The sequence below is a fragment of the Phodopus roborovskii genome, unplaced genomic scaffold, assembly GCF_943737965.1.
Source record: "Phodopus roborovskii unplaced genomic scaffold, PHOROB, whole genome shotgun sequence".
NCBI classification, from domain to species: domain Eukaryota; kingdom Metazoa; phylum Chordata; class Mammalia; order Rodentia; family Cricetidae; genus Phodopus; species Phodopus roborovskii.
In genome coordinates this window covers 24,873,699-24,887,404 of record NW_026125295.1, presented here as the reverse complement: position 1 = coordinate 24,887,404, position 13,706 = coordinate 24,873,699, and the positions used below count along the sequence as shown (strand labels likewise).

General features: G+C 42.0%; 1 protein-coding gene across 8 annotated transcripts in view; it reads left to right on the top strand.

The window, feature by feature from the left end:
* Nucleotides 1-10,466, top strand: part of Tfdp2 (transcription factor Dp-2) — a 100,800-nt gene extending 90,334 nt beyond the window's left edge. For all 8 annotated transcript variants that reach the window (XM_051206833.1, XM_051206843.1, XM_051206886.1 and 5 more), the window contains 3 exons: nt 485-651; nt 8,940-9,045; nt 9,242-10,466. In XM_051206833.1, coding sequence (XP_051062790.1) covers nt 485-651; nt 8,940-9,045; nt 9,242-9,425 — 457 coding nt within the window. In that variant the 3' untranslated portion in view covers nt 9,426-10,466. The remainder of the gene's footprint in view (nt 1-484; nt 652-8,939; nt 9,046-9,241) is intronic.
* The last annotated feature ends 3,240 nt before the right edge of the window (nt 10,467-13,706 follow it).

Here is a 13,706-nt window from a genome sequence, read left to right as displayed (position 1 = left end):
CAGCCCTTGACTCAGGAAAATTAATTGAGCAGTCACTATATTTTCTTAAGGCTAATAAACTAGACCACAATAAATAAACAAACAAAGCACAGGGTGTAAGACCTTTCAGAGCTCCTCTGTAGCACCAAAACCTCCATACTTTCTTTTTTTCTTCTTTTTAATTTTTTGTTTTGTTGAGACAGGGCTTCTCTGTGTAGCCCTGACTTGTCCTGGAATGCACTCTATAACCAGGCTGGCCTTTAACACAGAGATCCGCCTGCTTCTGCCTCCCGAGTGCTGGGATTAAAGGCGTGTGCCACCATCTGGCTTCCTTTAAAAAATAATTGTTATTAAATTTATGTATTTGAGAGAGAGAGAGAGAGAGAGAGAGAGAGAGAGAGAGAGAGAGAGAGAGAGAGAGGGAACTGAAGTTGTTGTCAGGATGGTGTCTGGCACCTTTACCTGTGAGCCATCTCACCCTCCCTGTCCTTGCTTTATTTCCCAGGTTTGAATACCTTTTTAATTTTGATAATACCTTTGAGATCCATGATGACATAGAAGTACTGAAGCGGATGGGAATGTCCTTTGGTCTGGAGTCAGGCAAATGTTCTCTGGAAGACCTGAAAATTGCAAAATCACTGGTTCCGAAAGCATTAGAAGGCTATATCACAGGTATGCTGGTATGTCACTAACATGTTAAACACCCTCAGAGTGCAATTCAGGGAATCTGAGCTGGCTTCACTGGGTAGCAACCATTAATACTTTATGTAATAAATTTGTGGCATTTTTCCCCCCCAAAAAAATTAATCAGTGATTTTTAGAGGATTTCAAACTTTTTACAGCTATACAATGTATATTGCACCAAAAACATTGACTAACTCATCACTAAGTTTAGGTGTGCAATAATGTCTTTGTAATTCTGAGAGTTAACTAGAGTCTTGTAAAGCTTTTAGTGAGAAGCTTGATGGAAGTTTGATTTTGTAATTTCTTCTGGGGGAACTTAGAGTAATTTACAAAAAAATAGATACACCTCACTTCACTCTAATGGAATGCTGTGTTAATCTATTCAGTAGATCTGAATTCAAAGAGCAGAAATGTCTTAATTTTCTGTGGCTATGCTAAAACACCATGACCAAGGCAGTTTATAGAATGAAGGGTTAATTTGGGCTCAGAGTTAGTTACCCAGGGTGAAGAGTTGATCATGGCAGTAAGCAGGAGGCATGTAGGCTGGAGCAGCAGCTGAGAGCTCACATCTCAAACCTCAGACAGGAAACTGGAAATGGCCTGAGTCTTTTGAGACCTCAAACCTGGCCCCCAACAAGGCCACACCTCCTAATACTCCCCAGACAGCCACCAACTGGGGACTACATATTGAAATGCCCATGACCTCTCAGGATATCTCATGCAAACTACCACAAGGAATATATAGTTAAAGGTTTAATTATCAGGGGAAGAAACCCAGAAAACATGGAGTCATGTTAGTGTTCAGTATTCTCTTTACAATAAAATCTGTAAATGAACTGTATTTATTGTTCCTATCCCTCTCCAAGTCTTAAATGTAGTGAGTAAATACAGAGTGTTTCTACAGTTAGGACTAAAAAGGCCTAGTTCAGTGACTCATCACTTAGGAAAGCAATGTTACTGTTGAAGTCATTCGTGCATCCTCCTATTTGTGACTTTGCCCACACCTTTAGATATAACCAGTTCCTCGGAATTTCTTCTTTTAGACAAGATTTTGCTGTTATCCCAGCCTAGTCTCTAGTCTTGGTTTTCTTACCTCAGCCTCCCAAGTGCTAGGATTACAGGTATATATCACACTCTGACTTTAAATTTCTTATTTCTTATTCATTTGCTTTTTCTTCAGAGCAGTGGTTCTCAACCTTCCTAGTGTTGTGGCCCGTTAATATAGTTCCTCATGTTGTGGTGGTCTCTAACCACAAAATTATTTCACTGCTACTTCATAACTATAATTTTGCTATTATTATGAATCATAATGTAAGTGATATGCAGGATATCTAATAGGTAACCTCTGTGAAAAGGTCATTTGGCCACTGGCTGAGAACCACTAATTTAGGGGACGAGAACAAGAATGTAACTCAGTTGGTAGAGTGCCACCCACAGATTGATAACCACTGCTTTAGATGCAAGAACAAGTATGACAAGCAGGAAAAGAAACATTTTTTAGTCTTCTGACATTTATAAATAAAATCATGTCTTTCTGATTGTCTCCAGCCCAGACTATCCCAGAATTCACTTTGTAGCTCAGGCTGGACTTGAACTCATCGTATCCTGTCTCAGTCTCCTGAGTGCTGGGATTACATTCTGTACTGTACCGGCTGCCTGGAATGATGTTTTCTTTAGTGTTGGTTTTCTTTGACTTAACATTATATCTGTCATATTCCTTTGTGTGATTTAGTGTAGCTGAAATACATAGTTTTTACTTCCATATTAAATTTTGTTAGGGTTGGAGGGATGGCTCAGTGGTTGGAAGCACTCCCTGTTCTTCCAGAGGACCCGAGTTCAATTCCCAGCACCCACAAGGCAGCTTACAGCTGTCTGTAACTCCAGTTGCAGGAGATCTGACACCTTCACCACAATGCACATAAATTAATTTTTAAAAACCTTTTGTTGCATGAACAAATCATAGTTTGTTCATTTTAGTATTATAAACTTTTAGTTGTGCGCCCCCCCCACCCCGCTGCCGCCAGTTCATGCTAAAATTCAGTGGTAAACATTCTGTCCATGTGTCCTACTGCTGTGTACAAACATATAGATTGAAATCACTGGGTCTGCATTGGGTGAATTATGAGCCTTCTTAGATGATTCCAAAAGTTTTCAATTTGATTTTACTAGATTATACCTTCCCTGTCAGGCTTTGAATTAATATTTACTTCACATAAAATAAAACATCCATTTAAAAAATTTGTATGTGGATGGGTATTTTCCTACATGTGTGTCTGTGTACCACATGTGTGTCACATGCCCAAAGAAGCCAGAACAGCCTGTCAAAATCCTTTTGGACTTGCCGGGTGGTGGTGCATGCCTGTAATCCCAGCATTTGGGAGGCAGTGGCAGGTGGATCTCTGAGTTTGAGGCCAGCAGGGTCTACAGAGCAAGTTCCAGGACAGGCTCCAAATGTACACAGGGAAACTGTCTCAAAAAACCACAAACAATAAAAGAACTGTAAAAGTCTCTGGGGTGTTAGGGGGTGGGGCACACACCTTTAGTTCCAGCACTCAGGAGGCAGAGGCAGGTGGATCTCTGTGAGTTTGAGGCCATAACATCCAAGGCTACACAGAGAAACTCTTGTCTCGAAAAAACAAAGAAAGAAAGAAAAAAATCCTTTGGTACTCAAGTTACAGATAGTTGTGAACTACAGTATGGGTTCTGGGAATCAAACCCAGGTCTTCTGGATGATTAGCCAGTGCTGGTAACCCTTGAGCCATCTCTCCCACCCTGTAAATGCCCATTCATAAAAGTATGCAATTCAGTGGTGTTTTGCTATATTCACAAAAGTTTGCAACCATCTCCAATTTTTTTTTTTTTTTTTTGAAAAGATCTCACTACACTACAACTCTGGCTGGCATAGAGCTGACTATAGAGAGCAGGCTGCTCTCAAAGTCATAGATTCACCTATCCTGCTTCCCAGAGCTGAGATTAAAGGTGTGCACCACTACAGCTAGCTCCTGGGCATTTTATAACCATAAAAAGAAACTCATGCATCCAATCCCCTAGCCCCTGGGAACTAGTAGTCTAGTCTGTTTTTTGTTCCTATGGTTTGCCAGTTCTAGATATTACATATAAACAGGATTGGACATTATGCAGCCTTTATAATGGCTTCTTTCACTGTACATAGTATATTTAGTATGCTCAGCATTCATCCAAGGTATTCTATGCCTTTGTATTATTTAAGTATGGTTATTTAAGTGTGGTTGCACAAAATGCTTAGACTGAGTAATGGTTCCGATTTGAGTAGGGTTTTTTGTTTGTTTGGTTGGTTTTGTTTTTTGGGTTTTTTTTTTTAATTATTATTGTTTGTTTTTTATTTTGTAGTTATTGGTTGTTTTTGGTTGGTTGGTTTTGTTTTATATCTTGGAATCTTCAAATTTGCTCAATAAAGTTATTTGAAATGGAACACAAATCTAACCATGAGATTTCTGATAGAGATATATATATATATATCTCCAGTTGTTTTGTAGAGTATTTAATATGCCTGTGTTTTGACTTTGGACTATCATATAAAGATAGGTATGGAATTTTACACTTTTGGCATTATGTCAGTACTTAGAAAGTTTCAGATTTTGGAACATTTCAGACTTGGGATTTTTGGATTAGGGAGGCTCAACTTATACCTGTTCCTCCTCTTCCTTCGTCTTCCTCCTCCTCCTCTTTCTTCTTTCTTCTTCTTTTCGGTTTTTCAAAACAGGGTTTCTCTATAGCTTTTGGAGCCTGTCCTAGAACTTGGCTGGCCTTGAACTCACTGAGATCTGCCTCCCTGTGCTGGGATTAAAGGAATGTACCACCACTGCCCAGCATACCCATTCCTTTTATTGGGAAATAATATTCCATTTTATGGATGTACCAAATTTTCATTCATTCATTCATTCATTGATTGGTTGGTGCACGTTTGGATTCTTTAGACTTTTGAGTTTTTTGTTTTTATAAACATATTTTCAGTTTTGTTTGTTTGTATTGTTTTGTTTTATGGAATGCCAGATGGTTTTTAAAGTGGCTGTACCATTTTACAGTTCTAAGTAATGTATGAGGCTTCTTATTTTTCTTTTTTATATCCTTCTCAATACCCACCACACCTCAATTTTTGGTGCCAGTAATTGAATACATGTTTGTTTTATTTTGTTTTGTTTTTCATGATAAATATACACTCTAGGGCTAGAGAAATGGCTTAGTGGTTAAGAGCACTAACTGCTCTTCCAGAGGTCCTGAGTTCAATCCAGAAACCACATGATGGCTCACAATCATCTATAACAACATCTGATGCCCTCACCTGGCATGCAGACATACATGCAGACAAAGCACTTACACATTTAAAAAAAAAAAAAATCTACAACCAATCCACTCCCATCCCTGTCCATCTTTATAATTTCACATGGTGAAATGACAACTCACAATGATTTTTATCTAATTTCCCTAATGATTTAGGGTGTTGCATCTTATACATTTTTCTTGGAGACATAATTTTCTTTTATAATTTGAAAAAGTATATTGGCATAGTTAATAAAAAGAAACTTTTTTTTTTTTTTTCCGAGGCAGGGTCTCTCTATGGCTTTGGAGGCTGTCCTGGAACAAAGTATTATAGACCAGGCTGGTCTCGAACTCACTGAGATCCACCTGCCTCGCCTCCTGAGTGCTCGGATCAAAGGCATTCACCACTACCATCCAGCCAATAAAAAGAAACTTTTGTGGGCTCTGTAATTCATATATTTTCTACTAATATGGAAATGTTTGTGGTTTGCTAATTCCTACAATATTATATATTCTACAAAGGTAACTTGAACATTTAAAAGTGTTTTGGGCTTTGATTTCATCCAGAATTTCACAGCAGGTTTTTTCTGGTTGTTGCTATTCAAGATGGGCTCTCACTGTTGTCTAGGCTAGATTTGAACTCCTGGCCTCCGGTGACCCTGCTGCCTGGGCCTTCAGAGTAGCTGAGACCACCACTGTACCTGACTTCACATCTATCTCAACAGTTTTAATATTAGTTGTAGGGTATATAAAATCAAATATAAGCCAAAAGGTAGTTTGTTTTATCCTTTTGCTCACAAGTTTGTTAACTGAGGTTTGATTTCTGTTGTACTTCATATGTTAAGTTGGTACTGTCTGCCTTCTGCAAGTGTGACCTCAGCTGATCCTTCCCATACATTCACTGCTCCCTGTGCTCCATGTCCTCTGGCACAGATCTTGCCGTTTCATTAGCCTCATTGGACTGGAAGTCCAGCAGTGTCTGAATAAAGGGCTTACTCAATAAATCACCAGGAGTGTTTTCACTTATTCCCAGTGGAAATGTTCAGGCTGATTAGCAGGCTGAGTGGTTTGATCTCTTCATGACCTCGTTTGCAGTCTGGGCCACAGATTTCCCTGTCAGTTCAAAGGCTATGCGCCTTAAGTGTAAAGGGAGGGAATGGTTCTTGGACAAGAGTGTGAGAACCACCGTGCAGAGCCTGTGATAATGGGAAAGAAATGCGGCCTTTCAGGCCCATTGTCCAAAGAAAACATAATCAGTAATGCTCACAACTGAATAGCTGTGGCCCAGCAGAAAGTTTCCGAAGTTGTGTATACTGATTCACATGCAGCACAGGACTCCAGCTTTAATTTCATCTTGTTCAGACTTGTACTTAATAAATGTATTCACAGTCTGCTGTTCTTAGAATTGAAGTCTTTTTCCCCCCTCACAGCTGCCTTAGCCTGTGAAGAAAAAGGCTCAGAAGGCCAGTGTGAAGTTAATATAATCATTTAGTTTCCTCATTCGTACATGGGAACGGCCTCTCAATGGCTAGACACAATTCTAACGCTAGTATGCATAGCTCCATGCTTTTTGCACAGTAATTACAAAAATAGTACAATAAAGGGGATGGGAAAATGTCTCAGTGGGTAAGAGCACTGGTCCACAGCCTGACAACCTGAGTTTCATCCTCAAAACCCACACAAAGAGCCATATGTGGGAGTGTGCATCTTTTATCTCAGAGTAAGTAGAGACAGAATTGGCCAGAAGCTTACAGCGCAACTGTGAACATGCAGTGTAGCAACAGAAACAAGAGACCCTGCCTCAGCAAGCTGGAAGGCAGGAACTAACTCCCAAAGTCCACGGCTTCCACAAACATGCCATGGCACGCACGTACCCACACTCACACACAAAAGCTCAAGGGCTGCCAAGATGGTTTGGTGGGTAAAATGTTTCTGCCAAGCCTGATGATCTGAGTATGATCTCCTGAACCTACATGTTAGAAGGAGAGAGCCAGCTGCTTCAAGTTGTCCTCCACCCTCATGCCATGCCACATCCACAGAAATAAAAAGAATAAGTATAAATTTGAAAGTACAATAAAAGCTTATTTGAACAAATTGTATTTTCTGAGTATGCATATTTTGCCTTATAGTGTGAGGTTCCCTGCCACATCCCACCCGCAACAGGTTTTGTCTGTATAAAACTGGCTGTCGTCCTGAGAGATCTACCAGCCTCTTTCTCCCCAGAGCTGGGATTAAAGGCAGACACCACCATGCCCAGTGATGTGAAATCTGTCTTTAATACTGCATTTCTATAGCTTTTCCTGTCTATTAAAGTCACTGTTGGAAAGACGTGGTGGTGCACACCTTTAACCCCAGCACTTGGGAGACAGAGGCAGGTGGATCTCTGTGAGTTTGAAGCTGGCCTGGTCCACAGAGTGAGTTCTAGAACAATTGGGGCTGTTACTTAGAAAAACAGCAACAACAACAACAAAAAAGTCACCGTTGAAAGAGACTATATACATTCATTCATTAATTCTGAGGATCCTGGACATCCAGGTTACAGTTATCCCTGAGCTAACATTCTAGACAGGGAGACATCCTCAAGTAACAGAGCAGTAAGAACTACTGTTGAGATGGGAGAAGCATGGCATATGCTGGGAAAAGGAGATGCCAGGACACACCCTTATGGTTTCCTGCCTGCTGAAACGCCTCATAACTGTCTGACCTTTATTAAAACCATGACTGCAGATCTGGAGAGGGGGCTCAGCCTTTAAGAGCATGGGGTGCTCTCCTAGAGGACAGAGGTTCAGATCCCAGCACCCATTTGTTGCCTTAGAGCTACCTGTAACGTGAGTTCCAAGGAATATAATGCCTTCTTTTGACCTCCATGGGGACCAGGTCGTGGTACACAGATACACATGCAGGCAAAATACCCATACACATAAAATAAAAGTAAATTTTCAAAATGGTTGCATTATAAAAAAAATTGACTCATTCACCAAGGATAGGAGTGGAGGGGAACCTAGTTAGGAAAAAGCCTAGATCATTGATAAGCAACAGTATTGAATCCACTTACATACACTTCTAAAGACAGCACTGAGCCAGTTCAGTTGGTAATGCGCTATATCCAGTGCTCAGGGCCAGATGGGAAGGTCCCTGAGGCTTGCTGGCCTATCCTGATTAGCAAGGTCTCTCTGAGAGACCCTGTCTTAGAAACATATCTGCACACATTTGTACACACACCATACATGCACACAAAGTGAGAGTTGGAGGAAGGGTGACAAGAATGTGTCACCTGCCTGACCCATAAACTGTTCAGATCTTTTGTGTCTCTTACCCAATCCTGGCTTTGGCTGTTAACATCACAGTCCTAGTCTTTCATGGTGAGGACACCACATGTGCAAGATAGTCCACACTCTGACCACACTCTACTGTGCCTAGTAAGCTACCTTGTCGGGTCTTACATAAAAATGAAGGCTAGGGAGACAACGGCCCAGCAGTCATGAGCACATACTGCTCTTGCGGAAGACTTCCGTTCAGTTCCTATTGGGCAGCTCCCACCTTTGTCTGCAGGGCAGTCCAACACCTCTTTCCTCCATGGTACCTCACTACATACACTCCCACTCAGGCTGTCACAGATACACATGATTAAAAAAATAATAAGTCTTGCAGAAAAAAAAGAAAGCATTGAACTAAAAGGTGCCAGTGATGGTTTTACTTTGAATTCTTTCTCACTGGTCTGCCTTCTTGTTTTTTGTTTGGTTGGTTTTTGTTAGTTTTTTTGGTTTGTTTTTTTTTTTTTTTTTTTTTTTCTTGGTCAAGAATTTACTTGTACCTCCCAGCCCACCCCCCAAAAAAGAACACCAGGTTCTTCACAGCGAGAATTGTCCAGCTGTACCAAGACATATAACGCATGCTTACTTCAGTCCACAGCGGAACAGCCACAGAGTGCAGAACCCACAGTAACTTTCTTTTTTGGTGTTTGTTTTATCTTGCAGATATCTCTACAGGACCTTCTTGGTTAAATCAGGGACTACTTTTGAACTCTACCCAATCAGTTTCAAATTTAGACCTGACCACTAGTGCCACCGTACCCCAATCAAGGTATGTATTGCTTTCAAGGTAAGAAAAGCAAGCCACAGGGACCTGGCTCTGCTGTGGAGAGCCAAGGTTATGTTGCTGCTGCAGCAGGTGGGTCAGGTTTGTAGCAGATCTCCGCCTTTCAGTTTTTATTCCTGTCTGCAAAAAGAAATGCCTGCACTGCATTAATGAACCTGTATGTTTTTAATTTACTCGCTAGTGTAAACCAAGGGTTATGCTTGGACGCTGAAGTGGCCTTAGCGACTGGGCAGTTCCCTGCCCCAGACAGTCACCAGTCCAGTAGTGCGGCATCTCACTGCTCTGAGTCCCGCGGCGAGACCCCTTGTTCATTCAACGATGAAGACGAGGAAGATGAGGAGGAAGATTCCTCCTCCCCAGAATAAAGACAGGAAAAAACTCATGTTTTAACATTTGATGCCCATGTGTGTCTTTAGTGTGAGCTCTTGTGTTTGAAACGATTGCTTCAGTCTTTGCCTTTGTTTGCATTTGTGTTTAGTGAAAACTAGAGAAACACAATAAGCAAATTACATGAAGGCTGAGATGATTGAAATGAAAGTTAACGTAGCGTGAATGAAAACTGAGCAACAGAGCAGTAGGTTACATCGCCAACAAAGCATGCTTTCTGAAGAGGGGGAGTAATCCATGAAGAACAGCAGTAATGAAGTTTGTTTTCAGGGAGGAGGGTTTTGAAGACCCCACAATGTGAGCATTTAGACTTGAGATCGCTGCAAGGAGCAGTATGCAGCGATGATGTTTTTCTCCCTTGCTGGGCTGTCTTTTATAGACAAAAGTGAACTTGAAAGTCCCAGTGGGTGTACAGTGAGGGATGAAGATTGCAGGCTTTGTGGCCTGAGGCGCACAGATGAACTGCTGAGCTAGCTGGAAGTCTAGCTGAGGTGCTTCGCGCGTCTGCTGCCTTAGCTTCTAGAAGGGAGCAAGCGCTACCTTATAAGTACCTAGGTGACATTTAGAATAATTTACAGTAAACTGAAGTGACCATTTGTCAATGCATTGGTGCATAGGAGTTTTTAGGGCTGCTTCTGGAAGCCAAAGTAGAATAGCATTTCCATGCATTAAAAACTTCGCCAGCACTGCCTTCTGCCAGCATTCTAGACTTGGAGTTTCACTGAGAAGGAAACTGTATTTATAGTTTTAATCAAAGCTATGCATTTCATATAGCTTTTTAATTTACAGTGAAACAAAGAAGCAAATTCTTTGACCAAATTGCTTGTTTATAGCTGTCTGCAGTACTGTATGATTTTACCCATGTGCAATTTGTTAAAATGAACCAAATGTCATTACTTTTGTCTTTACTTCAAGAATATGAACATCATTGTTCTCTTGTACATGTTATCGTTTTCATATTTTAATTATCAAAATGACCTTATCAGATTTATTCCTGGGTAAATTGCATTTCAAACTAATTCAATATTCAGTGTTTTTGTTAAAACCTTGAGCACTCCAGTTGGCTGCATCTGTGCTAGTGTGGTATGTCACTTGTGGATACAAAGCCAAAGTTGCCATGAGACTACAGCAGTGTGTCTGATTTCTGCTCCTCTCAGTAGGGGAGCATGGCACATCTACTGCCAAGCCAAATCCAGCTTAACACATTAAGGCCTTGAAAGGGAGCATCGAATAGAATCAATTCTGAAACCAGCTAAGTCACATGTATTTGTCCTGATCCTGTGTATCTGGCTTCTGTGGGTCCTGCACCAAGCTCAGTTCAAAATGCTGTTCTTTTTAGTCCTATGGGGGACACTTGAGCTGGAAGCAAAAAGCTTTGGTTGGCTTAAATGTTGTGAGGCCATTAACAGTGATAGATATATATGAATGTGCAGATACAGCTTGGGCTCCTTTGAGAGGAAACTCATTGTATCAGAAGGGAGCTATAGTGAAGCCTGAGTGCTCAAGGGGCACAAAGGTCTCAGAGAGTTTCGTGTTGGCATGAGTTCTAGAACACACATCTTAGGCTGTTAGAGCAAAGTGGTCCACAATGCAACAGGAGCTACCTCCTGTTAGTGCTACATTTCTGTCTCTGTACTTAAGGAAACCTAGCAGAGACCTGGAGAGGTCAAGGGCAACAGTTGCTTGTTTAGTTTTCAAAATATTGACCTACTACTGGTCCTAAGATGTTTCAGAACTTAAAGCAAATGCATGAATCACATCAATTTCTTTTACCAGGCAGCTAAATCCTTGCCAGAGTTCTCAAGGAACATTTCCCCCTTATCCCTGCTGCTGTATGCTTTACATTGACAAATCTGGACTTGAAAGGGGAAATCACACTAGGCATGTTGTATGCCTCCAACCCCAGCATTTGGGAAATGGAGGCAGGAAGGTTGGGACTTATAAGTCAACCTTGGCTACATACTGAGTTCATGGCCAGCCTAGGCTTCATGAGATCCTTGTCTGAGATGGGGCACACAAAGACTGGGTCTAGCCATCCTAGCTACCACTGTGTCATGCTGTCAAGAGTAGCCCTGCTCCCCTGTGATACACTGCTGAGGACATGTAAAATAGTACCACTGTGGTCATCTTGTGCTGCTGGTGTAACAGCGAACCAAGAGGATTACCAGATGTTTGAAACCAGCCGCGGCTACAAAATGAGACCATGCTAAAGGAAAGGAAAAAATGAAGAGCCTAAATTGAGATATTGCAAAGGATGAACTCTGGTCTTCTTTATTTCCCTTAAACATATCCACCCGGGTCCAACAACACCAAATCATAATGCAGGAATCAAAACGAGGGGGGAAAGGTTAAATTGTGGCCATAGCATCTGGCTTCTTTGTAGGAGGAGTATACAGGTTCCTTGCACACAGCTGTTACCTCCCCAAAGGTGCTGGGCACCCCTCGGTTCTCCTGACCACATGGGCAGCTAGCTGGCTCTGTTGGAAGGACAGTTCCGTTGGTGCTTAGCGGGCTCCCTTCACCTGTCCCCCACTGGAAGTCTGTTCGGAGTTTGCATTTATTGTGCCTTACATAGAAATAAAGGGATGGAACTGTTAAAAGTCCCCCAGAAAACAGGCTGCTAGCCACATGTTCTGCATCTTTCTTCATTCTTTTAAAGAAGTACGAGGGAGGAGAATCTGCCATTTTGCCAGAATGAAATAGGAACTCCTTTTAGCAAAATATAATCAAAGCTGTAGCAGTATCAATTGATTATTTTTGGAAGATAATTCCCAGTCTATCCCCAGAAAAAAATAGCCCTGTCAGGCAGTCCAGAAGCAATGGCCCACTGTGTACCTGCAAGTTTCCTCATTCTGCTCCTTCTGTCTAAACCAACTTCTTATCAGAAGTGTCAGAGCTGTTCCAGGCACAACATGATTTACGCCCTGAACAGAGTGTGTGCGTGTGACAGGCAAACAGAGTAGGCAGATGACAGGAGTGGCCTCAGCTGCTTGTGCTGTAACCACACAGAACAAGAAGACTGCTCCATTGTACAAGCTCACTTCCCAACAAAATGGCTGTTCTTATTCACTGAATCTGCTACATAAGGCTTTGAAATTCTCTTCCTTCGTGGTAAGCACGGGGCAGGGTTTGTCTTGGGAGTGGGTATTAAAATACCAAACTTAGCTGGCTTTGCCTGCATTACAAGCCAAGTGAGGACTGCAGCAAACCCATAGAATTCTTGGCCTCATTACCTTGAACTACAACACAGGCCAGTGATCTGAGATGGAGAGTTTGCATATGTTCTCTAAGTTGCTAATACATAGATGTAGCCTGTGGTGAACATGTGGAATAGGACCCTCATGCTGCATATGGGCTAGCTTGGGTGAAATAGTCTATAAACCTAGGAACCAGCCTCCCAGTGGGGCTCTCTGTTTTTCTACACCTTGAACAATTGCCTCCAAGCACTGATGCTTATTAATACATAGTTTTTGAAGACTACTGTGCCTGCCAGGATCCTACAGCACATCACCTGAATGATCCACAGAATGTGCCTGCCAGTTCATTCAGTTCACCTACGTTCTGTTAACCTATACTTGAGCCAAACATTGTCACTCAAAGGGGGGAGCCTAATATGGTGAATCTTCCTTTATAACTATAACAAGCCTCAGGAAGTGGACTCTTACATATTAGCAAAATACCTGAAGTTTCAGTTAGTTTGTAGGTTCCAGTTTTCCTACATACATCTGTGTTCACAATATGCTAAGGGGGGGTGGGGAATTAAAGCAGAAAACTTTGGCCTGTCATGTTTCCTGGGAGTCCTTGATGGGTATAAGCACTGGCCTGATAGGTAGCCACCCCTCAAAGTGTCAGGCTGTCATCCTGTCTGTACATATGTCAGTTCTGTATAGTTCTTTCAGATAAGGAAGAGCTTGGGTTACTCCTTCTTATATAGTAAAAAAAGAAAGCCAGTGCCTTGGCCCGTTGTCACCCTAGCAGAGTGGATCCTGGTCCTCACTGCTTAGAAAGCGACTTTAGAAACCATTGAAGCCAGCGGGAAGTCGGGGTTTGTGTCTTCTCCACTAGTATCTCAGGAAGGGAGAGAACATCTCTTAGGACCCGCTCGCTCAGAGATGGAAGTATGCAGAGCTTCGGGGCCCAGCGTTCCTTAGGCTCAATAGCAGTCTGCCCCCATTTACCACTCCCCTCGGGACACCCTCGCCTACTATAAAGCACACCTTCACCATGGGCCATCCAGACAGCGCCAGTCTTGACAAGTG